The sequence below is a fragment of the Centroberyx gerrardi genome, chromosome 9 (genome assembly GCF_048128805.1).
Source record: "Centroberyx gerrardi isolate f3 chromosome 9, fCenGer3.hap1.cur.20231027, whole genome shotgun sequence".
NCBI classification, from domain to species: Eukaryota; Metazoa; Chordata; class Actinopteri; order Beryciformes; family Berycidae; genus Centroberyx; species Centroberyx gerrardi.
In genome coordinates, this window is record NC_136005.1 from 20719312 (window position 1) to 20746043 (window position 26732).

A 26732-nucleotide genomic window follows, 5' to 3' on the forward strand; every position below is an offset into this window, starting at 1 on the left:
CTCATGACATTTTTTTGGCCAATATATTAATTACAACATCAATTGCATACCTGATGTACATGTTCTCCTCTGCTTTAGAGTCACTGTAGCATAAAGTAGCACTTTATCACATTGACACTGTCAGCTTTTTCAATAAAACAACAACAACAACAACAACAACCAAAAACTACTTTTGTTTGTGTTCAATTTGTCATTATTATTTCCAACCAAAAGCACTTGAATGCGCGGCAAGTCGTATTTACTTCGGTTTTCGGAGTTTAAGAGGAGCACATGAAGGCAACGTAAGCTACAGTCATGTTACCTGGCTATCTAGCCCACCATGCTTACACATTCCTATTTAAACAGTTGTAGCTGAGTGGCGTGTCTTTCCCTGGCTTGATGTTTAATATTTATACAAAGAAGCTAGTCCGAAAATGTATTTGAATGTGATGCATACGTTCTCATTTAGTGAGCACATGGGAGCAGTAACTCGTCTTCTGGCGCCATCCAGTGGAGTAAAGGCCTTATTACCGAGGCGACCTCGTAAATCAGTGGGTCCCAAATGGGATTTGGGGACCACCAAGGGTCTTTGAGGGGGTTCCAGGAGAGCCCCAGCAAAATGAGGAATAGTTAAATTTCATTATTATTTAATAGAAATTAGCACGACCAGATAATGTATAAGGATGACTGCTTCATTTCTAGGGTTCACTGTACCTACTCCTTACCTATAATATAGACAGGCCTATATAATTCTGTACCAATCTAATCAGATGTGTTTCCTTAATACAAAATCTTATCAAATGGGGCTCTGTGGTCTAATGCATATGTATTTGGTGGTTCTTGACATGAAAAAGTTTGGGAACCTTTGGGAACAGAATAGTCTGTAGCAGACTATTCTTTTAGGCTGCTCCAACGTAGACCATGGAACACAGATAAAGAATAAAGATTAAACAATTTACCCCCTATTGGCTTTATATTATTGGGTGCTTTTGCTTGTAGGAGAGTAGGTTTTGGTGTAACTCTCGATGCGTTCATTAACCACATGATATTGACTTGTTTTCACTTACGTACACACTTACACACAGACTAGGGTGGATTGCTGTCAGATTGCAGTCCAAGAGAGGGCAAAGTGCAAGCCGCACTGTAACAGCACCGTTCATCATGCTCCCTCATGACTCTCTCTCCCTCTCTCTCTCACTCACTCTCTTTCTCTTTCTGTCAAGTCTCCACCTTATTTTCTATACCACTCACAGACAGGCACTCACTCAAAAGGCTTCATATCGCTGTGATTTTCCCTTCTGGCTCATTGCAACTCTAGCCTAGGTAAGCCTCTTCTGTTGTCTATTAACATGTTTGAATGCTCTCTCTTTATAGTGTTGACTTAAGTGGAAGTAATGTTGACCTGCCCTTGGTAGAAGTGTTTATAGTTGTCAGCAGAAGTTTCTGGCTTTTCCAGCATGGCCAATTCAATTTGCATTCACGTAGAATAAACTGGACATAAAATCCCTCTTCCTTAGAAATTCTTGTTGGCCAATGGTACTGGTCCAATTTTGTAGGATAAGACAGGGTTTTAGTGCATAAAGGAGCATGTGATGGGTGATAAATCTGGGAGGATTAACTGTGGAATACTTTTCCCTGGGATTCAGATGCACTGAGGGGAGATTAGCCTACTGACACATTAAGACACTGAACCCCAGGGAGATGTGTTCTACTGGGACTCAGTGCATCTTAACAAGTCATTTAATCTTGTATTAAGTCTTACACCCTACTTTTCCTAGGACAAGTGAAAAACCTGCCAATGGGGTGTGATAATTACACTTATTTCCATTGCAAATGAACTTGCATTTTCTTGAATCAAATTACATTATTTTGATACTAGTACTGAAAGGCCTTATTTTGAGATATTGTCAATTTACTGTAGAAAATCCTTCTTCATTCTTGAATTCAAACTATATTAGCAACAAGCAAAATTATGTCACCCACTGGCAGATTTGTTTTCAGTTGTTTTACAAAAAATAAGATTGTATAACTCAATACAAGATACTCAATGGGGCTCAGATGCACTGAAGGGAGATTAGCCTACTGACACATTAAGACCTGCGAGAAATAAGAGCAGTCAGTGAAAGAAAAGAACAGAGAAGAAGGGGACCCACATGGAGCCGATGGGTTGGGCGACTGGGTATGCCAAGAAGAGCGAGAGCTGGTCACAGCGGCATGTTGCGTTCAGTCTCAGAAATTCCCTTGTATCGTTCTGGTATAGCACATGTGCCTCACAGTGATGTGAGACTGTTTGTGAGTAGAATTAATAACTACCAAGCCTTGGCTCTGTTCCCGCTGCAGATGCTTGGCTGTGGATGTTTCTCACTGCCAGCTTGTGCTACCAGCGTAAAGAAAGGAGAGAATGAACAGAAAGGGACAGGGATGGCTAATCCATTTTGGAATGCATTCCTTTTAAATGTGAGGTAGAGACCATAATTAGATGTGGCTACTTTGGTTCAAGGACTTCGCTGTACACTAAACAGCACACCCTATAGAGAACCAGTGTGTGTATGTGTGTGTGTGTGTGTGTGTGTGTGTGTGTGTGCGTGTGCGTGTGTGTGTGTGTGTGTGGTTAAGTCACACACTTCCGTTTGTTTTGTTTCCTCAGGCGGAGCATTGACAAATTTAGTTTGCAGCAGTCTAAAAATGTTGAAATAACAGACCAAAAATACATAATTGGAGACTAGTCATACTCATTAAGACTGAGTTGCTCCATTTGTCTTTCCCTGTCAACTGTTTCAGAGTGGACAGACCAGGTTGACAGCAGAATAGAATAGAATAGAATAGAATAGCACATTTTGCGCACTTCTGATTCATACAGTGTCTTATATCATCACTGGGTTTAATGACTGTCTGAGCTCATGATCACATCATGGTGTCATTATCATCAGCCCTGAACATGTGAACAAACAAATCACCTCTTTTACAGTATTTCTTTAACTAAGAGTCTGGACCCAAAACCTGCCTGGTGAGTCTCCACATGACAAAAGTGAAAGTGTTTTTAATCACCCTGGATCCCAAAAACAGCGCTAAATTTATACATTGTGGTTCTTGGGCTGAAGAATATAGCTCTGATGAAATGAGGAAACCCCTGATGTAGAGTGTTCCCTCATATAAGCTGCTGCAGTAGGTTATTCCTGTATATGTTATTCCTGGTTGCCTTTATGGCCTCATACTGTGTCCTGGTGAAATCGACTGTGACGCTGTTTACTCTGCTGTGGTCACATGGTTTGGGTGAAGGTGAGGTTAACCACCTGGCTCTCTGTACACTCCCTGTGCTTCACTTGGTCTCGCTCCCATAAACATGCGCTAAACATGCATGTAATTGTCTTGGTCCATGTGTTAATGTGCAGCCTGGCTATCAGAGACAAGGATCCGTTCCATGCAACACAGAAAGATGTGGGAGGATATTGTATTCTCTAGGCCTTTAGATTACAGCCTGAGAGTTTGATATCTAACTCTCAAGAGAGAAACAAAAGAGCTGTTGCTCAGATTTAAATTCACACTGCAAACAAAACACGGAGATAGTGATATAACAAAAAGACCAATCGCAGACACGTTTGCTGTCCTTGTCAGAATCTGTGATTCAATCTAGCGAGTTTGTGGTGATGAGTAATGAGACTGAAATCTGGCATTTGGGCAGCATAATTCTTCCGGGAATCATCACCACTCCTCCAGTCACAAGCTTGACGAGGGGTTCTGATGACTAAGCGTTCACTTCAGTTCCTCTTTTTTTGGCCTCAACCCCATCATGATTTAGCATCACATCCCGTAAAAGGATTTTAGGATTAATGAGGCTGACCGCATTTGAACTCTAATATCGCTGTGTGGGCCAAAATAATGTGCCTCACTTGGTATATAGAGCTCATGTTGATATGGCACAAGCTCAGATTAGTGCTCTGTAAACATCTGCTGACTGCTGACTGAAAGTGCTCACTTCCTCATCAGGTGTCACCTCCGCATAGATTTTTCCCTGGCGTTCTCTCTCTCTCACACTCTGCCTCTCACCTCCTTTGTCTCTCTAGGCACTCATGTGACCGACCGACGTCAGTTATGGAGAAACCACACAGAATTGACCTGACCTACATCACAGAACGTATCATCACCATATTCTACCCTCTGGTATGCCCAGAGGAGACCTACCTCCACAACCTGCGTGACATCATTCTCATGCTCCAGTCCAAGCATGGACACAACTACCTGGTGAGATGGGTAGCGGGCCTGCAGAGGGTCGCTACATATCAGACATCATAACCTCTTCTCTCTCTCTATTCCCCCCTTTATCTTTTTTATTTCCATTTACATTTAGCTGTCACTCTTATCCAGAATGACTTACAATGAGTGCAACAGTCGAATAAATTTGACAATATTCCTGTGACCATAGAATGATCACGCAAGAGCAAAATGCTGGGAAAAGAGATAGAATAAGAGCTTTGGAGAGAGGTAGAGAGCATTTTCCCACATCCCACCCTCTTTCCCACCTTCTTTTCTCATGAGATAAGAACATTAATTTGTCCTTTCTTCTTCAGCTTATCAACCTTTCAGAGAAGAATGACTGTCTCACTCAAATGAACCACAAGGTAACGGCAATAGTTCATATGACCCATTCGGGAGGCTAAGCATTGCAGTGTATTGCATTGTATGGTGTGATTTGTCTCTCAGATTTTGGACACAGGTTGGGTGGACCTCCTGGCTCCCAACCTGGATCAGATTTGCAATGTGTGCACAACAATGGAAAACTGGCTCCAAACGCACCCGAAGCACGTGCTGGTCTTACACTGCAGGGTAAACATCACCCTCTCTGCTTCCTCTCCAATACAGTGACTCTGACATTTTCGTATATGTCACTCCTAAACAGTTCAGATTGTTCTGTATAGGTGAGTTCATAATATTGACTTGTCCTGACTCTGTGCCTGTCCTCAACAGGGAGGTAAAGGCCGGATCGGAGTACTGGTGGCTTCCTATATCCACTTCAGCAACATGTCAGCCAGGTAACACTGATGCCATAAGCAATTGTTGATTTGTTCAAATATAGCAAGGATGGCGGACAGTTAAAGGCCTTGAATGTTTTCGCTTGAACTTCCCTAAAATAAAAAGGTAAAGGACTTAATTTGTTGATTCATTTCATTCATTAGTAACTGTACTTGAAGAGTCCTTTTCTTGATATCTCACAGGTAACTACATGTAATTACATTGTTGGGATTCTTTTGAATACCAATACTAGAAAGAATGGGAATTGCAACTGTGAAGTAATGACTCAGTATTGACACTGATGTCAGACTGAAAGGAAATGTTTGAAGATCAAAAGCAAAAAGCAGTGAGTGAACAATAGACAGACCGAACAGAAGCCGGTGTATGTCTCCACAAGGCAAAGGGCAGGACAGTTGATTAAAGACACTTTGAACTGGACTGATATTTGATTTTGGGGCAGGGTTCCCGTTGCCGTTGGATACCTGTGAATTTATTATTATATTTACTTATAATGTACCACAGCACCGGAGACAGGGCCTGTAGAAGATACAAAACTTTGTTAATGTCGGTCTTTACAGAACCCTGGGATTGTGAGGTCTGGTGCAGTGTTGCGTATGTTCTTTCTTATGGCCTTCCTTGTGGGCTATGGAAAGCACGTCCTCCTTTTCTCTGACTGTCACTGCAGTCGGGGAGAGATCATGGGAAAGGTCAAAGTTAGAAGCAAGTCACAGCGTCCACTGAAAATGCAGGAAAGAGGAAGATCAAGTTGGTTTCCACACTGTGGATGTGTATGTGTGTGCATGCTGTTCAAGCCCGAACAGCTGACTCGCTGTTGTGAAATTGCTGATTGTCACCTCTTGATAACATTGTTTGAGTCTGTGACAGCTTATCTTATTTGTGTGTGTGTGTGTGTGTGTGCAGGCACGTACTTGTGATTGTAAATCTGTCTTGACTGATAGTTGAGCGAGTATTAGCATTATGTATTATATGTGCATCTCTCTCAGTGCAGACCTTTCTCTTGACCACTTTGCCATGAGGAGGTTCTACAATGACCAAGTGTCCACTCTGATGACCCCCTCTCAAAAACGGTAAGAGCATGCTTGATTGACCGGGAGCACTGGAGCTCAAAGGTCAACTCTGGTTCAGCTCTTAGCCTCTGATCTTCCCTGTAGGCCAAGGGATCTGTGGTGGCTCTTGACCTCAGATTGCAAGGTCACACTTCAAACTAATCACCCTGTTTATCCCTCTATAATTACCAGAAAAAGCTACTATATGACTGTGAAACAAGTAGAATAACTCCAATTTCCCATGTTATTGGAGATACATGTACTAGATATACAAACAACAACAATATGAGTGATGAAGCTTCTCCCTGTTCATCTCTCTTCTTCTCCAGGTATGTGTGGATGCTGGGTAGTCTGATGAAGGGAGGGTTAAGGATGTGTCCCTCTCCATCCTTCCTCCTCTGTGTTGTACTTTACGGTCTTCCCAACATGAGACCAGATGGAGGTAAGCAGCAGATGTCTGACCTGAATTAGAGCTTGATCAATAGTGATAGCTGGCCATTGTGGGAGACCTCCACCCTGCATCTATCCGCCATTACTAATGCAGTACTATTTTCCAAACCTGGGGATGGAGTAATTATGTAGCAGCAGTGCAGTGAGCTTTTAAAAGTGGGACTACTGGAAAGCCGATATTGAGAGTGTTTGCATTATGCTACCCACATCTGTATTCTGTTGAGATGGTTTTTGAACAATTTTAACTTTTTCTTTTGGCATGAAACTCTTCTTCTCAGGATGCTGTCTGTTCCTGAGAGTCTATCAGAATCTGCAAGCAGTCTGCACATCGGCAGTCTAGTAAGAAACGCTTCATCTGTCACACAATAAAGCTCTTCCGCTAAACACCACAGGATACTTAAAATACTGTCGATAATACGCTGTGTGTTTACATCCATCACAGCCACGTGCGAGCAGGCCTGACAGACAGGCTCTACTTTGTGCTCCAGCCAGCTCAACTGATCAAGGGAGACATAATGGTGAGCGGTAATGTGTCCTTACATCATGCTTTAACAGTTCCACACTAATATTGATTAATAAGAACTAGGTACTTCACTGTATTATCTTTGCTTTATTACACTAAAAAGAGAAGTACTAATTCTGGTGAACTAGAAGGAGTGAACAATAGTGAATTATGTGTCTCATTTTTCCGACGGCAGGTGGTTTGTTATGATAAAAACAGCCAGTCAGCCAGCCGCCAGGTCATCTTCCGTCTCCAGTTTCACACGGGCATTATACACGGGCACACCCTCACTTTCTCTAAGGCGGACCTTGACTGCGCCAATGAAGGTAACGGTATTTATAACATGCTGCCATAGTCTGCTGACTGCTATCTCCCATCTCATGTTCTTTCATTCTGTCCTCCATTGAATTATAAATCTGCATTTAATATCTAACTGATAAGCGCCGTCTCCCTGTCTCTGCCTTTCTGACTCTCCTTTGTCTCGCTCTTTCCTTGTCCCCCCTCCCACCCCCCAGTGTAAATATTACCCTAGACTAACCTTGGCACCCATGCCAGGTGTGGTGGAGCGCAGGTGTGAAGTACACAAAGGAATATGGCAGTTTACTGTATGCCAAGTCAACTGGCCAGGTAGTTTTCTTATTGTACTATTTTTTTTTATGTTCCAGACCCGAGGTTTCCAGAAGATGGGAGGGTGGAGCTGCTGCTCTCAGACAGTCCGGAGAAGATTACAGGTATTGTCCCACTCCCAACAAAATTCCCCTCCCCTAACGGACACCCAGACTCCTGCCAGCACACACACACATATACATACACACACATACACACGTACACGCAGGCATAACCAATACACATTCTTACACTGCAAAAAATATCCATCTTAACAAGTCATTTAGTTCAGTATTGAGTCCTGAAATCATAATTTTCTTAAAATAAGTGAAAAAAATCTGCCAATGGCGTTAGATTATTTAACTTATTTCCAATGCAAATCAATTTGTTTCAAGAATTTTGTAGAATCAAGTATCATTTTCTTGGTAGTAGTGCAGTGATCTGCCTTTTTCTGACTTGTTTCAAGATATTGACACTAATTTCTAGAAAATTCCTGAAAGAAGTGAAACTGCATTGGAAACAAGTGGAGTTATCTCACCTCACTGGCAGAATTTTTCTCTTGGTTTAAGAAAAATAAGATTTTAAGGCAAAATATGAGACAAAATGACTTGTTAAAATGGACTTTTTGTTGCAGTGTAACCCACTTTACACCTGGGCCATAAGTGCTGCTGATGAACAAAGGCTGCAGCATGTTGTATTGTCTCTCTCAACTCAAGCAGAGGAGACACACATGACTCAGGTCGAAGCACGCCACCTACATACTGACTTTCAGACAGGCTCGTATCTTTTTGTTGATTGTCCAACAAGTGGGTGCTTGCAGTCACCCAGGTGGGGGCAGTATTGCAGAGCAGCAGTGGGCTGAATACACCGGGAGGGGTGCATGTCAGCCAAGCCGCCCTGTACCACACACACACACACACACACACACACACACACACACACACTCCTCTCCTCTCAACAGGAAGCAATATGAGGGCTTATCACACACACACATCTCACAGGAATTCAGATCCTAGATACTGTACAGAAGGGAAAACACACAGTCTGGGGAAAACCAGAGCTGATCAGAACACAAACGCACACACACACACACACACACACACACACACACACACACACACACACACACTCACACACCCACACACAGATACTGATAGATAAATACGCCCTTCCAAGAAATTGTGGTAGAACTAAACTTCATGCACACATTATTTTGCCGTAGATTTTGCCGTAAGGAATCAGCTGATATTATTGAGCGTGCATATCTGGGTGAGGCTGTTTGTGTGTGTGTGTGTCTTTTGTTGTATAACTGACTCCTGACTGAGGCTGCCTCTCTGTCTGCTTGACTGTTTGTTTGTCATTTTCATGTGCAGGCAGAGAGCTGTGGTACAACGGAGACACTGTGACAGTGGACTACGATACCTTAGACCCCTTGGTTAGACGAGACTCATATCAAGACACTTCTCCTCCTGGAATAGGTAAGATGCATCCTTGTATTTTTATTTGGAAATCTCTCTCACTCTTCCCCCTTTTCTCTCTTTCATTTTCTCGTTCTTTTACTCTCTTTTTCTGTTTTTTTTCTTTTTCTTTTTTGTATTTGTGGCTCGCTGGCTCCATTATTAGACAGGATTTCACAGGTAAGCAATATATTTGGAGAAGCAGCAAGTTCTGGCAGCTAAATAAACTTCTCTGCCCGGCTCCAGCCTGATGGTGACCTATACCTTTAGTTGTCTGTGTCCATTCTTTAGGAATACTAGACTGCCAATCCAGCCCTGCTCAACTCAGAATTGTGAATGGGATATTTGCAGTAGTAGTTGCAGTAGTTGTGGGCTGATATTCAGAAGTTCTGCTTCTCCATTAAGCAGATGCAGTCGCTGAGAGAGGATCTCTGGATTTTGGGCTTCGCTGCGGTCTGTGTTGCGGGTATTTGTCTGGTCATCAGTGTGACAGCTTACAACTGTTGTGGTTACAAAGGGTTCTTAGACGTTCCTGGGAATGGGTGTAACGACAACCAACCAGACAGCAGGCTGACCAGACCCGTGCATTTAGAGGCTGCTGTTTTTCAGGAGTTTCCATTTAGTTAGAATAACCATACACACACACACACACACACACACACAAACACACAAACACACACACACACACACACACACACACACACACACACAGAAAAACACAAACACAAAAACACATATCCAGACAGCTGAAACAATCACTATAACTGGTGGTTGAGGTTTCAGCTCCAGCTGTTTTATACCATTGCTAAATCTGCTCTGGCCAGCCATGTAATTTAGCAAGACCAATCATTGGGGAAGAAATGTGGAAAAATGGCATGTAAACACACATACAAGTGTACACACACACACATACACACACACACACACACATGCCATGCGCACACTAAAGCACACACGCACGCGCTCACACGGATGCAAAGACACATGGCCATTAAGTTTACCGCCAACACACATGCATGCACAGGAACATAATGAGGGTGCCAGCCAGCGAGTAACGCAACCAGTCAGAAGAATGTTGTTTTCAACCACAGGTGGTTCTGCTTTAACCCCTCAGCCCACCCGAGCCCCTCCCCTCCGCTCCCTCTATCACTCCAGCTCCCTATCTTCTACTCTTTTTTTTTCTCTCTATCTTTTTCACTGTTTCTTCTCTTCCCTTTATCTGGCTGCCTGTCTCCCTCTCCCTAGCTGCTGCTCTCAGGTTCAGGTTGCAGTTTGCAATTTGTCTGTCTCCTTCCCCTCCACCACTTCATATGCCCCCATCCCCCCTCCACACACACACAAGCCACCCCGGAGCCCGCCCCCATGTTTACATTCTCCTTCGCCATATTTGGCCAGCTCAAGGTCCTTTGCCTTGTGTGTTTTACTTGAATGTGTGTTAGTGCATTATGCGTGTTGCAAAAACTCCTTCACCTGTGTGTGTGTGTGTGTTGGAGTGTGTCTAGTTAGATGCTGGCTTGTGAATGATCCACCCCTCAGCCTCCTTCAACTGCTTGCCCACGAATAAAAATGCACGAGGGCGCTCCACAGCATTACCTGTGTTAGTTAGAGGGGGGGGGGGGGGCTGCAGGGCAGGACGGACGGAGAGGGAGGAAGAAAAAGGAGGGGACAAGGCAGCAAAACAGAATCATTTCAAAACGACGGTGAAGGCGGGGATTCACAGTGTCGGGACAGAGAGGGAGAAAAACGAGTGCCGGAGTGACAGAGAGAGAGAGAGAGAGAGAGGGAGAGAGAGAGAGAGAGAGTTGTGGGGGGACACAGGGGGGCTGTTAGCACCTTTGGAGAAAGAATGTTCCTTGCTTGTCTTCCTGTGGCAGCCTGAGAGACACAGAGAACGACAGGAGAGGAGAAAAGCGAGTCTTCAACAGAGCTGGTCTGAATCTGTTTATTCCCTCTCTATGTTTCTTTTTTTTTCTTTCTCTCCCCTCCATCTTTCTCTTCATCCTTTTCATTCCGTCCTCGTCCTTGCCCCTCTTTCCTTTCGCTTGTCATCTGTTTCTCTTTTCCTCCCTCTGACTCCAAAGGGAGTTCATATGGGAGGCTTCAGCAAGTATTTCCATCCTGTTTCTAGTCTGCAGTGGGAACAGTGAAAGTTTACTCCTGACTCCGGGTGAAGTAAGCTGCTTTCTTGATGTGAGTGTTAGTTTAATGTTAGTTAGTGTTTGCATGGAAATGGGATATCTTTTTTATTGATATGCATGGGTGATAAAGTTGCACTGTAACTGCTGTGGTATTCATTCTGAAGTTCATATTGTGAAAGCGATTGGGTGTGTTTATCAGTGTTCATCTGTGTGTGTGTGTGTGTGTGTGTGTACTAGTGTGCATCTGTATGTGTGTGTGTGTGTGTGTGTGTGTGTGTGTGTGTGTGTGTGTGTGTGTGTGTGTGCATGGGATCTATTAGACCAGCTGTGAGGCTTTACCATGCATGTCTGGTATTTGAGTTTTATTGCCTCTCTGGACTTAAGAGGCTATGCTTCTACAGCTCACTGACTGGTATGTACTGTATGTATTGTTGCAGTCACTGTACAGTGTTATTATGAGGCATTCTTATTTATCTACTATCTAAGCCTTTATCTGAAACAAACATGTTCTTTATTTCCAGTATGTTACACTCTATTTAGAATGTTTTCAATTCTTCTTTCGGTCAGACTTGCAGCAGAGAAGAAAAGGGTTCTGTCGAATAGCTGCTATAGTCAGTTAAAGCAACACAGATATCTTCAACACAGACTGAAGCCCATTTTACTGCCTTATTTGTCTTTGGTAGTTTACCTCAACATTATCCAGGCCATTAGAAGCACAAGCTTATATAAATATGTGAGTGTGTGTGTGTGTGTGTGTGTGTATCTGTGTATGTGTATGTGTACCTGCTATCGGCTCCATCTGGCCCCAGGTAGAGTTGTCTTCTGACAGACATGTTCTTTCCGTGACACACACATACACTACACACGTACGCATCCGCCAGCCCACACAAAGAGGCTCTGTGTTATCTACATGAAGTGTGTCTGGAGTGAGGGCCGGGGTCTGACAGGTGGTGTGTGTGTGTGTGTGTGTGTCATAATGAGTCACGCACAGTAGTAGTGTGGGTATGGAGTCATATACAGCGAGAATATGATTCACAGGTTACATCTATTGTTTGCATCTATTTTCACTCTTCTTTCTATATGTACAGTGCTTTACATGAGCTTATAAACTTTATAAATAATGTATGTGTGATTTTGTCTCTACTCCTCTTTTCCTCCTCAGCGCTACCTCATGCCCTGGACCCTGGGGATGGCAGCCTGTATGCCAGAGTGAGGAAGAGGAGTAGTGAAGAAGGAGCTTTATTCAACACAGCCACCAGTAGCCCCAGCTGCAGTGACCGAGCTCCATCTGCCAGCAGTGATTCAGGCCTGTCTGTTGCCTCCCAGAGGGCCGGAGGTGCAGCCACAGCCAACCTCAGGAGAGGAGCTGGGCAGGACGAACGTGTCCTGGCAAGGAAGCTGTTCTCTGGGGTGGACTTTGAGCTGGCTCAGCCTCCTCTGGAGGCCATGACGGAGCTCTCTGCTTCCGTTGGAGGAGAGGGGGAGATAGCCGGAGATGAGTCTGGCTTAGGACACACTATCAACGGAGAGGCTTCGTCCAGCGAGAGGGAAACTGACATCTTGGACGATGAGGAAGAAGTAGATAATGATGAGGCGGGTCCCGCCTTAGACTTGCCAAGCTCAACCAGCATTTGCTCTCTCTCCTCTGAGAGCCTGCCTGAGGCCCGGGGTTCGGCCCAAAGTGAGTACTCCACTCACTCCTGGGTGCAGCAGCAGCAGATGGTTGATGCCCTCCCACACACCTATTCTCCGGTGGATGGTGAAGAGCGGCTAAACGGGGGGCAGTGCAGCCCAGAGAAGCCCCCGCCACTGGTGGCTCCTGACACACCGCCTAGAGGAATGAGCAGCAGAGAGGCGGTGCAGAGAGGGACGGTGGGTGAGGACGGTGCACATGTCACACACAAGACACATGTTACACACAATATACACTCCACACATACCACACACACTTCATCCCTGCCAGTGACGCCATGCCAAGAGGAGGATCTGTCATCGTTAGCCACAGACATTGACGAGTCTATAGAGCAGCTGAATCAGCTGATTCTGGATCTGGACCCCACCTTCGTTCCTGTCCCCACTCGCTGTGCCCCCCTGTCCCGCTCCGCCTCCCTCTACACCAATGGCCTCAGCCATAAGGGAAATGCTCATCTGTCAGGTAAGACCGGGCCACACTGTGTAAATGAGGGTCAAATGTATCATACCATAGAACGAAAAGTTTCAAGTAATCCAACACCAAAGATCAGCCTCTCCTTTACCAGTGCTCAGTGAACAGTCCTGTTCTGTAAAGTACAACAGAGTACAGTACCAGTACACAACTCTGAAGAACAGTTAATAGAGTTTCCCTCCGAGCCTGAGCACATGTCTTGTAAAGGAACGCCCGCAGTCTTCCAGTACAGAGACACACAACAGTCCACTGTGTGGTAGCAGGACTGGCTGACATGCCAGGCTAAGGAAAATACACCTGTGCCAACGGGCTGCTGTTTTTGACTGGGGGAGAAAGCAGCAGGCAGGTAAAGCTGAGGTTGGGCTTGTTATATAGTAGAGCTCAGTACAGCCTTCACATACAGAGAACCTTTATAACCCTGACTGAAGGAACGAAGCACTGGCTGATTGTGGAAATTGGAGAGAGAGAGAGAGAGAGAGAGAGAGAGAGAGAGAGAGAGAGAGAGAGAGAGAGACCCCAGCATACACACACACATATGTGTTTGTTCCAAGGTGTGTGTGTGTGTGTGTGTGTGTGTGTGTGTGTGTGTGTGGTATTTGCTGAAAGGGTGGAAACGTTTGATTAAACAGGTAGTAGGTATTCTTGCCGTGTAAGCAGTGTAAAATAGGGACCTCTGCTCTATATACAATGATGTGTTTACCCTCAAATCTGCCTTGTTTTGAATGGAAATATACAGAGCTGAAAGAAAATATTACATAAGGAAAAAAGTGAGATGACAGACTTACCTGACCTCTTACTACAGTGAAACTCAACAGCCAGAATCCTCCAGCAAACCAGCAAACATAATCACATTACCATGGACTTGGACTCTCCTCACAAGCTGCATGTAAATGCACTTAATGATTATAAAGTCCTACTTAAAAAGCATTACATGGCCTTAGCCCACAATACATCACAGATGCTCACAGGATGCAGGACTCCTTGTCTATCCCTGTACTTGAAACAAAGTTGCTTTGGCCAAAGCCTTTTCCTACAGGGCCTCCTACCTTTGCAGCAAGCTTCCTGCTATTGTCAGGGAATCAGATATTGTGTCAGTATTATAAAAGTCCAGACTCAAGACCCAATTAAGTAGTATTGCTTACTGTCTTTTCTAAATCCCATTTTATCCGCTATTCCTTTTTCTTTTCTTCCCTTCCTGCATTCTGTTACTTAATTTCTGCTCCTGTTACATGTAGTCGCATATCTACTCACACATGCATGCAGGTGTGCACAGACACACACACACACACACACACACACACACACACACACACAAGATATGATGGATTTATGCTGTCTCATATCCACTGGGATGGACCCTAGAGAGTGAAGCACATATCTGCTGTGACCTGCGTCCCTGCCTCAGTTTCTGTTTGATGAGCGCAGGTCATAGGTGTATGAGTGATGTCATCACTTCCCAGCTCTTTGCATACAGAGCAGCTGTTGCATCAAAGCGAACCTCAGAACGGCCGCTACGGTTCACAAGGCAACTGCCAACAGTCAAGCGCTGAGGTGAATGGCCATGACAGGAGTTGAGTTATCTCTGTCAGAGGCAGCTGTAGTTATTGGGGACCTGCGGCCATGAGCCACACAGGGTTACTTTACAGCTGACTTGCTGACTTTTGACTTTTCACCCTGTGTTTTTGTGCACCACCAGGTCAGTGAGAGGTCTTCCATGCACTTCTCCCCAAATCGTGGAATTTGAGCACAGGAAATGGAGCATGTGTGTTTGTATGTGAGTGAGTGTGTGTGTGTGTGTGTCTGTGTGACATGTCCCAAGGGCACATTGAAAGCAGTGGCTCTAATATTTCACTGCTTGGTTATTGTGACCGTGTGTGTGTGTGTGTGTGTGTGTGTGTCCATTTGTAACGTGTTTTTTTCAAGGTGGTGTTTTGAGGCAGGATATTGTAAGCGCTCGGGAATGCTTTTGAAGTATGACACAACACTTCGCTCTCCGATGTGTTCTCATTATCCCTCATTTCTCTTCCTCTCATCATCATCTGGAGTTGCATTCTTCAAAAGAGCGTAACCCTCTCATAAATACAGTGTATGAATATGATGATACTAGATACTGTGAAAACCTTTATGAAAACACCCTCAGCTGGCCTACTGGTATAGTGGAGTAAATGGGCTGCTTTCAAATGAACTAGCTTGGCTTTCATGTGATTTTGAAACAGCCAACACTCACAATTTCAAGGTCAAAACCGATGCCAATATTTTTGGATTGAAGCTGCCAATAGCTGATATTTTGTATATTGTTATATTCAAAATCTGACCGTGTCAAAAAATTCCCAAAATGTCAAGTATTCAGTGTGGAAAAGCCTCATATCATCGTAACGCCCAACTCAAAAATACATTGTTGTCAAGCTAAAAACAAATTCCTGAAAAGTTGATGTTTTGTAGATACAAAATTTTCAGTTGACATCAGCGATATGTGCATGGTCAATTATACAGTGATATCAAAGAAACTGCATCATATCATATTGGAGGTGGACGACATTGACCAGCCAATATTCAAAGGCCAGTATCTGCAGCAAATCAGTATATTGGCTTAACCCAGTATAGATGTGTGAGAGTTTCTGAGTGTGGAAGAGGTCTAGCCCAGGGGGCAACGCTCCACACATCTGAGACGACGATTGTTCCAGCAGATGTATTCCGAGAAGATCCCATGATCTTCCACCATCTGGTCAGAGTAAAGTCTAGCTTAGTCACAGGCTCTGCCCTGGTGATGGGAGCCATGCACTGCTGATAAACACACTGATAGAAGCTTTTGGAGACTGTTAGTGACAAACAAGCCATAGGAGATTCATTGTCATCACCTTTTATTGCAAGTTTGGCATCTGGTTCATAACTGTGTGTGAATAACCTTCAGTGCCGAGTTGTTGTTGTTTTTTTTATTTTTTTTAGAATGTAATGTCTATATACTGTATATTTAGCTTCATAGAGGAGAGTTTGGCTCTTGGGTTGACTACATTTTAGATTGTAATCTCTCTTTCAATCTCTTTGCTTGACTGTCTGACTCCTTATGTCTCTCTCTCTCTCTCTCTCTCTCTCTCTCTCCCTGAGCAGGTTGGCAGCAGCAGAAGCAAGTCAGCGATGTGACAGACTACTCTTGTCTCCGTAGTCCAGGATGGAGGGGGGGTGGAGCTCAGACCTTCAGGAACCCCCCCGTCAACAGTCCCACCCTCTCAGCATCTCAGGTAAACACAGCTCCCCCCTTCATGTCACTGTATGCCACATTTACTGGTGGTAGTCAGGCTTCAGTCATATTATACCTACATGCAGCACCTTTGTTCATGTTGTAGCCTCCCTCTGTATCATGCGTTTCATGTTGTCTCATCAGTGCTTCCGTTCTGTGTGCAGCTGCCATAAGCATTATCAAGTCCAGTTGTGGTTTCATTCTGTGCAGCCATGTTAACCCCATCACATTAAAGGACTACACCAACTTTTTGGGAGTTTGGCCCATTGGTCACGTTACCCAATATGCGATGAGAGGATTGGCACCGAAATCATCTCTGAGTCTGGTAGATTGCTTTGTCCAGTGTGCATGCTAACGCTTTAGCATACAGTATGTTAAGGTCAGTCAGACAACTCATATATTGAATAGGAGCAATTTTATTAAGAATAAATGTAAATATAGTTTGGTAACGCTTTATTTTACAGCCCGCTAATTATGGTGTAACTAGTTTGTAATTATGGGGTACTAATAAAATAACAATGCTGTAGTTACAGGGTAACAAAACAACAAGTCTGTGAATTAAGGGGTAACAATTTTGTAATTATGAGAGATTTATAAGGTAGTTATGGTGTAACTATTTTTGTAATTACTGCAAATTTAAAAAATAATTACAGGGTACAATAACGTAATTAGGGGGGCAAAACAAATGTTATCGGTGCTTAAAGGTTCATGCACTGGGAAAAGGCCATTGTAAAGTGCTACCCATGTTTCTATTAACTACATGGGTTGATGCACAGGTTGTTCTGTAAAAAAGAAATTCTACACCTGAAAAGCTGAATCGAAGATGGATAACTTTTCTTTTTATTTTCCTAAAGTATCCCCTCAGATATGATAGTAGGTAGTAGTAATAGGTAATAGTAATGTATAGTAGTGATAGTAGTAGGTACTAGTAAGATTAGAGTGAGCTAACTTGTGGCTTAAAACAGTTGAAAGTGCAATAGGAATTAGCAGTTAAATAGATGTTTTCCGCATAAAAAATACGGTATCTTAATACAAATTCCAAATATTCAGTTATGTGTTTTTTAATCATGTGTAGTTTATAAACCATGTACGAAGCAAGACATCTCTGTCATCAATCAATCGCATCTGTCATCGTCTACTGGAGCCTGAGCTTCATCTGATGAATCATAATGCAGCTGGACAGAATGCAACACAGTTCATAGAATCAATCCAACCTGCTCCGCCTTGTTGAGGCTCCATCCCATGAGGCTCAAATGACTGATGACTTCAAAATCATTGAGAGATTGAGGCTGCTTCAGCGCTCCCCCAATGGTTTTGACGATGACTACCACCTGGAGACAGTTGGAAAGAGATACCTCTTTGCTCCCCCACATGACACATCTGGATTTGTGGCTGACTGCTGCTCACCCTGTGGATCCACTCTGAGCTGCCTGGATGAGTGGGAGCCACTGGTCAAATCCCACTTTGACTCAAAGAAGGAGGGATTTGGTGAGGAGCTCCTCTACGCTTCATCATATCTCTCTAGATTTGTAGTTGACTGCTCCCCACAGCATGGGCTGACTCTGGACCAAATGGGAACCTGTTGTCAGCAGCACTGATTCTCACCTGATGCAGTTCCTCTCAGTTCTCCTGGAGGAGGAGGAACTTGATGAAAAGCACATCTATGCTTCCTCATCAGTGAGTTCTACATTTATGGCTGCCTGCGCTGCACACCATTCCCCTACACAATATCATCTTGATGAATGGGAGCCAATCGTCAAAGCTGATTCCAAACTGATGCTGTTCCTCCAGGACTTGGAGAAGGAGGAAGAACAATGTCCTTTTATCATCAAGACGGAAACGGTCAACTCTTGTTCACAGATTGAGGCCGCTGCTGAAAGCTCTGTCACCGTCCTGCATCAACCTGAATGTTGTGAGGGAACAAAAGTCCCTGTCCTCTCATCTGGATGTGACAATATCTCCTCCTCAGAGGAGGTTCTCCCCGTCTCTCTTGCTGAATACACCCTGATTCACCAGCTTGAGGAAGGATCAACCAACCTGCTTCAGGAGTCCCACGCTCCAGCCATCCAGGTTGAGGTCAAAGCTCCACCAAGCCTTGTGGTTGAAACTGTAAAGGACACCAAGGATCTGTCCTGTCTGACCCTGGAAAAGACACTTCCACCTGTCCGACTGGTCAAACCTACAGGACCTCACAGTTCCAGTGCCAAAGACAGCCTGTCGACAAAACCAAAGAAGAAGAAGCGTGGCTTCTTTTCCTGGCTATCTCGCATATTCCGGAGGAAGAACAAGAAATCTGCTGACAACATGGCTGCAACAGCAGAGACGCCACTCCAAACAGAAGGAGATGAGCCAAAGTCCTGCTTGACCTCCCTCTCACCTGCAGTCCACTTCTGAACTTCTGTCATCTTCCTATCCACTTTACACAATTGAACAACTGAATCATTTTATTTGAATACATTTATTTGCACACTGTTATAGTGTCTTTGTGCATTTCTTCAAAACAAACCTTTATTCCTACAGTTATGGGTAACCTGTAGCCTAAAGCAGTGAAAGTGTAATGGAATTAGTAAATATATGTTGGCCATTAACATTTTCTATACCTCTATTACTAACAATATAATCAATATTTATTCTAAAGGTGGCTGTTTTTTCACTGAGAGTCCATTTTGCTTTTAATGTACCACTTGTTTTCTGTAAAAAAACAACAACAAACAAACAGAAACACATGCCCCACATTAAATACAGTTTAGTAGAAAGTCACATGATTGCGACATTTCTGTAACAATGTAGCATATACAAAAAATATGGCACTTCAACACACAGTGACAGACTTAATTGAACATACAAGAGCTTTATTGAATGTAATATACAGTATGTTGAGATGAAATATCAAATATGTCAATTTTATAATATAAAATGTAAAATAAAAACCTTCATAATCCTTTTATAAAACAATATAGGGTCTAAATACTTACTCCATAACTACAGGGAACAAGCACTGATAACATTTGTTTTGTCCCCCCTACTTACGTTATTGTACCCTGTAATTATTTTTTAAATTTGCAGTAATTACAAAAATAGTTACACCATAACTACCTTATCAATCTCTCATAATTAAAAAAATATTACCACTTAATTCCTGGACTTCTTGTTTTGTTACCCTGTAACTACAGCATTGTTATTTTATTAGTATCCCATAATTACAAATTAGTTACACCGTAATTAGCGGGCTATTTTGGTGTTAAGCAAGTGAGAAAAGTTAGCCAGACAGCTAAAGTTGATTCAGAATGGACATCGCTATTGATGATTCAGATTTTATTTTTAGAAGTTATGAATCAGTACCTACTTTGGATTACTAAAAGGTTTATCTTCGTACTTAATAATAATAATATAATGCTAGTCGCCTAAGATTACAAATCATATTGTATGCTAAAGTGTTAGCATACGCACCGGACAGAGCTATCTACTAGAATTTTTGTGCCAATCCTCCCATCACCTATTAAGGTGACCAATAATGGGCCAAACTCCCAAAAAGTATAGTCTATAATACAGTGAACAACAGGAAAAAAATTAGTAACATACAATATCACTTTAAAATCTGTTACAGAGAAGGATTTCTGTTGAGCTCCTGCTTGTGTAACTGTTTCTGCATCAGTATGTGGGTACATGTAGATCACAGGCTGTTTCTTTTTTTTGGAATAGTTGAGATTTCTGCTCTTGCGCTCATTCTCACGGCTGGGTGGCATGAATGGCCTGACTGTTTATGCCAAAACACAGGCTGTAGCCACACAGATCACAAGACTGATGTCTGCTTTGTGTGTGTGTGTGTGTGTGTGTGTGTGTGTGTGTGTGTGGGGTGGGGGTGGGGGGGCTCTATCACCTCATAAGACCGTAGTCATAAATGATGCTCTTGTATTTTTATTTTTCCTCTTAATTTTTTCTTTCCATTGCTCTTTTTTTTTTTTTAAAGCGTGGGACTCCCTACAAAACCGACAGTGTGGACTACAGGGGACAGAGCCCTCTAACGGATAGCTGTGACATTGTCCCGCCTACTCCTGCCTTCCCAGTATCTCCTCCAACACCCTATGGTAAGAGATAGTGTCAAAGTACAGACTTTTGGGTGTGGGTGTGTCAGTATTTGGAATCTTATCAGCTCTTCCTTCTCTTCCCAGTGAAAAGTTTCTCCGAGTTCTCTCAGCCAAGGCCCGGGGGGCAGTGGGAGACCAACTGGACAGCACAAGGTACACTTTCACAGTGTGTGTATGTGTGTGTGTGTGTGTGTGTGTGTGTGTGTATCAATGTATTTTATGAGTAGTGCTGTGTCTCAGCCTGATTGGTGGGAGGACTGAAGTCTTAACCCAAACAAAACACTCAAGCTCTGATTGCTGCTGGACAGGGTTCAATAGCAGGCTGGAATGTTCTCCTGGCATATACAGTGCAGAAAACACACACACACACACACACACACACACACACACACGCACACACACATACACGCACACACACACACACACGCACACACACATACACGCACCTGAGGTCTGTTGCCAATGCTGTATATGAGGGCATGGCTGTCTATCTGGCGGGTCATCTCATAGGGGCTGATTAGAGGTAGACAGATAGCCGGCTTCATATTGTTTGGTATTTTAGTGTTTTCATTTATCTTATTTTTAGGTTTCAAATTATATATGACATAATATTGAGTAGAATATCAACTGGGGAAATAAAAAAACAATACTAATGGACCCCTATATGTCCCAGTAGACCAAGGACAGCTGATACTGGATGTCCGCTAATAATAGTTGACGGTAAAAGAGGAAGAGGCCACTGCTGGCAGGATGTCCACTCACTTCCTGCTCTGGGAGGGACAGGAGGAGAGGGGAGGGGCTTTTGTTGGTGGGACATCCGGAGGGACCAGGGCCTAATGAGACATGCACCACACATCTGTGCAAAGAATTTATTGCAGTGACTTTAAAAGTGACTTTTAATGGTTGATTCCTATATATAGTATTAGTGGTTAGTTGCCATATTCCCATGTTAGTTCTGAACTTTTTGTGCTTTCTAGCTAACTGAGTGTCAAACATGTGTGGCAAATTGGATTCTAGGCTGGAGTGGAGTGTAGCACAGTCAGGAAACCTAGCTGCATATGATGTGATGATGTGATTAATATTGACCCACAGCTATTGAATAAAGTCTGACCACAAACCTCTTTAGCTCAAGCACCAGTCCACAATGTCTGGTCTGACCACCAAACCCAAAGCCTGTTGCAGATAATCAGATAATCTTATGACCTTAGCATATTCACAACCATTTATTGAACATAATAATAGATCACAAAACCCAAGTCATATTTATGATGGCATTTTGCTCTGTATTGGAGACAGAGCAGCACATCCTTTAAAGGGCAGATCTGCCTGTTTATTGTAAATATGTTTTTCAGAACAGTGAGGCAACAGGATGGAGAGGGAGCTGATGAAAGAGTAGCTGTTACCCGTATATAGAAAAACAACACCTGATTCTTCTCTCTCCGCTGGATGGACAGAAGAATGAACAAAGGGCACAGAATGTCTTTCTCTCATTCCCATTTTTGGGGGCAGACAAGAGTTTCCTGTTTGCCATGTTAAAGGCAGACGATAGTCTGGGAAACAGCCATGCTATGTCAGGACATAACAGTTAAATCCCCCACTTATTTTATGTATACGGTCATTATCATAATCAGACATTGACCTGGGGCTACTGTAATGTGGGGAGTGATTAACAGCAGATGGCTCCAAAACAACAACAGAGCACCCTTGCTGACCCCTCCAGCACTAGTTCCCACCATGCTTTCACCAGGGCAATTACACTGGGTTGAGGTGGGGGCTGTGGATGGAGCATTATGGGAGCCTGGAATGTCTTATTTGTTGGTGTGAGTTTGTGCCATAGGGCTGAGCAGATGGTTGCAGCAATTTGCTGTGGTAATGTCATTTGCAGTGTCATTTACAGAAACACATATGCCCTATGCACCAAACAAAACAAATGTCATGCCACACATCTTACTTTTGTATTGCATCAACCCAAAGATGAACTCTCCTATCACTGTCTCCCGATGATCTCTCCTGTTGTGTATTTTCATTTCCTCGCGTCTGAATAGCTCTGCACTAAAATGTTATGTAATGACATTTCCTTTGTGTACTTGTGGCTGAATCAAAACAAACAGCAATGCAGACGTTCCCATCCAGCGGAAGAGGGTCTCAGCCAAAGGAATCTAGATGTTTTGAGCTGAACTTTGGGGCAGATGGTTCGCTCTGCAAAACATTTTTAACCCTCAGGGGTTAAAGGGCAGGAGAAAGTCCAGGGGAGGAGGCTGGGGGAACCCTCTTCCCTCCTTCAGATGGTTGGGTGTCCATAATAAATGAGAGAGGAGAGATGACCTCATAGATTTCAAATGTCATTGTTGATCTTAAACAGAAGCTGTACAGAGAGATTGTTATAGTAATGCTCCATTTCTAATGACCTGCAATTACTGTGGTTAACAGTTCAACTCATAAATGAACTGAACAGATGGACAGAGCCTATGTTCATTCCAACTCATTTCCTCTGACACAGAGGTTAAGATAAGGCAAGTGCCACATGCTCCCATTGAAACAAAAGTGAACTCTACATAATTAAATCGAGAGCTTTATGGTGTAATTTATGATGTGCTAAGATCAGACACATGGCAGGAGACATGGTCAGTTTGTGTCTGCATGCCTTTGTCTCTATGTTTGTGTGTGTATGTGTGTGTGTGATGAGCAGATGGTGGGAGTGGAGACACATGCCCTGACAGAGAGGCCATAGAAACCCTAGTTCAACCCCCTCTCTGGCCATAAAAGGGCACATGTAACCTCTGACCCCCCGGAATCCATTTTGATTGGGGCAAAGCGGTTGCAGTGGCCCAGCAGAAACAATGCTCAGTGGTCAGTGAGAGGAAGAGGAGGGGGCTTACGTAGACAAGGCTTGGGGGGGGAATTCTCTACCTCCCCTTTTCTTCCTCCCCTTTCTCCCTCCCTCTGTCCCTCCCTCCATACAATTCGGACTCAAGCAGTGTCACAACAAGCCAGGAACAAACGGGGAACTATTTTTCCATCTGGGGACGAAAGGAATTGGACATGGCGACTCTCTGTTCCAGCGCCTGAAAAGCTTCATTCAGCCAGCAGTTGAGTCAGGGCTCAGATTGCTTTTTAGCAGACAGAGAGAAGAAGAGACTGAGAGAGAGAGAGAGAGAGAGAGAGGGAGAGGGTTAGTGGGAGAAAGCAGACATTTCTCTGGTAATAGGGAGTCTTTCATTTGTGCCGGGAGGCGGACCGTCTCGGCCCCCAGAGAGGACCAGCTTTGCTAGAGAGAGAAAGAGAGAGTGAAAGAGGAAGGTGAGGGAGAGTTGAGGAAAGAGCCTGAGACTTTGGGATAAAGTTTAATCTGGTTAGCAGACAGACCGGCAAAGTGCGGGATACTTCTGTGAGAGTGTCATCATCATGACTGCTTCTCTCGGTACGTATGTGCATGCACACGTATGTGTTATGAGTTAGTGAAATTCTGTTCACGTGCATCAGTGTATGTTTGTTTTGTGTTTGTGTGTGTGTGTGTGTGTGTGTGTGTGTGTCTATGACTACATACTGCCAATGCTCAGCACTGAAAGCTCCATCTCTCATGTTATCTCAGTGCTTTGAGCACGCTGTAAACTTAAGCACTTTTCTCTCCTTTTCTGCTTCATCCCCGCATGCATTCTTTCCTTTAGTCTCATTCCTCCTTGTTTATTTTTTTCTTTTCACTCATTCTCTCACCAGGCGTTTTTCCACTCTATTTTTCGCTCATTCTTTCTCTTGTTTATATAGTGCTATCTCCCCCTCTCTCCCTCCTGAGAATTTGAAGGAGTGCATACATGCACAGAAACACTTCCCTCTCTCCTCCAGGCCTCTGGTATTTGCAGACGGCTTCTGGAATTTTTCTTGCGTGGTTGTGTGTCAGATGCCTTTCTCTTTTCCTAACCCTCCTCCCCACTCCCTCAGTTTTTGTGGAAAAGGATAAACTACTCCATTATCGTTGTTGTTTCTTTGATTAGAGTAGGGGTTTCTGGCACAACTTCACCTACTTCCAAGGTACATGGAGAAGGGAAAAAGGTCTAAAAAGGTCAAAACTCCAGCAACACTTGTAGTATATAGAACAACTTTATTGTTAGACCAACGCGTTTCAGCTTGTGGCCTTCATCAGGGTCTTGTTTCTTTGATTAATCTGGTTGTAATGTTTTGGACAGCAGCATCTGTAGTGCCCTTGACATCTCTCCCTCTTGGTGGGACGGTGAGATGGTTTGTTCCATTGCTGTGCTCATGATCTCATCCTGTTAAAAGACTATTTTGGCCTCCATCATGGAGTCATGGAACACTACTGTATTGGTGGTTAACCAAGGGAGGCCGTTTTTCCCTTCTCTCTAGTGACCTGGATTGAACTGAACAGTCTTTGATGGTTATTGCTTTGTTAGGGACGCTTGTTGCTGCGGATGTTTCCACCATTTATCTTTATGGCATCTTTTATGATTAGCAGAATACACACACACACACACACTCCACACAAAAGCAAGGGCCCTGGGTCGTAAGTACCCTTCTCAATAATTGACTCCATATCCCAATTCACATCTCTTCATACATGAAAACCACAGAGATGTCATGCACACAGAAAATTGAGATGGACACTGTAGTGTAACATCACCTCCAGGGTTAGAAGTAAACAGATATTGTTTTTGTTCCAGATGTACCACAAGTAAGCCACAACTAAATTAGTAGTTTCAAAGTTTCACAATAATTTCATATAGAATAGAGCTTTATTGTTGCACTTAGTCGGTTTGGAAGTTCAGCATGTATTTCCCACATTTGATGAAGCAGGAAAGGATGAGGTCTATGAAATAACACTGAACAAGCTGAATGCACGCCACAGAAAAATATCCCCTACAAGAGACATGTGTTTAGAACAAGGAGAATCTGTGGACAGTATTGTGAGCAGATTGATTTAAGCTGCACCGAGCAAGTTTGGAGAAAACAGCCATTCCGACATACTGCGCAGATGTCTGCTGTGTGAGGAAGAGTTCACTTTCACAAGACTCCAGGAAATTTTAAGGGCAAAGGTGGCAGCAGATCAACAAGCATCAAGAATGGAAAATGTTGACAATCAGCGCAGTGGATAGAAAGCAAGTCAAGGGTGCATTGGACCAAAAAGGAAAGAGGGAAACAAAGACTTGCTTCGTCAAAGGATCAATCAACAAGTGAATTCCACATGAGCTGGAGTCAGTGGGTCATCTTCTGTCTAAGAATGGCATTAAAGCAGCAAAGTCAAAGGTTGAGGCAGTAGAGAAAACATGCTGCACAAGTGCTGCTGAGGGCTTCTTGGGAGTAGTCAATATGGTGTCAGATTCATTCCCAATCTAGCTGCTACAGCTGAGCCACTAAGAGACTCACAAAGACAGCCTGCAAATTGTCATGTGGAAATTAGTAGTAGTGCAAAAGAGACAGTTAGCCAGCTCACATGCAGTGACAAGATGCAAGAGACTCATATAATTGCCATTGCTAGTCCGGTAGGGCTAGAAGCAATCATGAGCCAAAAGTAAGTAGATGGGACACACAACTAGTGTATTATGCCAGACACTTGTCTGATATAGAGCGACGTTACACTCAAATGGAGAGCGAGGTGCTTACCACTGTGTGGCCGTGCAAGAAGATTCATGTGTTTCTAGCAAAGACTTTGTGATGGTCACAGACCACAAACTGCTTGAAACAATCTACTCTTCAAAGTCAAACCCACCAGCAACAATTGAAAGGAGGGCATTGAAATTGCAGCCTTACAGATTTAAGGTTGTACACAAACCAGAGCCGTAGAATGCAGCCGGTTCATCATCATGGCTCGTTATCAACCTGACAGGACCTTCATGTATTAAGGAATATCACATCTACTTTGTAGTCACACCTGCTGTACCATGTGCTTTCATTCTGAAAGAGCTAGAGGACATATCATCCAAAAACCCAACTCTAGCCAATCTTAGGAAATGCATAAAAAATGGGGATTGGAGTGAATTCGAAGATGACCCACTGACTCCAGCTAATGTGGAATTCACT

General features: G+C 43.6%; 1 protein-coding gene across 1 annotated transcript in view; it reads left to right on the forward strand.

The window, feature by feature from the left end:
• The first annotated feature begins 4056 nt into the window (after positions 1–4056).
• Positions 4057–26732, forward strand: part of LOC139926663 (tensin-3) — a 35521-nt gene continuing 12845 nt past the window's right edge. The window contains exons 1-15 of the mRNA XM_071918438.2: positions 4057–4221; positions 4548–4598; positions 4681–4803; positions 4945–5009; positions 5994–6077; positions 6386–6498; positions 6785–6845; positions 6949–7024; positions 7205–7334; positions 7674–7739; positions 8988–9092; positions 12372–13364; positions 16482–16612; positions 20582–20699; positions 20784–20852. Of these exons, the coding sequence (XP_071774539.2) occupies positions 4072–4221; positions 4548–4598; positions 4681–4803; positions 4945–5009; positions 5994–6077; positions 6386–6498; positions 6785–6845; positions 6949–7024; positions 7205–7334; positions 7674–7739; positions 8988–9092; positions 12372–13364; positions 16482–16612; positions 20582–20699; positions 20784–20852 (2335 nt within the window). The 5' untranslated portion in view covers positions 4057–4071. The remainder of the gene's footprint in view (positions 4222–4547; positions 4599–4680; positions 4804–4944; positions 5010–5993; positions 6078–6385; positions 6499–6784; positions 6846–6948; positions 7025–7204; positions 7335–7673; positions 7740–8987; positions 9093–12371; positions 13365–16481; positions 16613–20581; positions 20700–20783; positions 20853–26732) is intronic.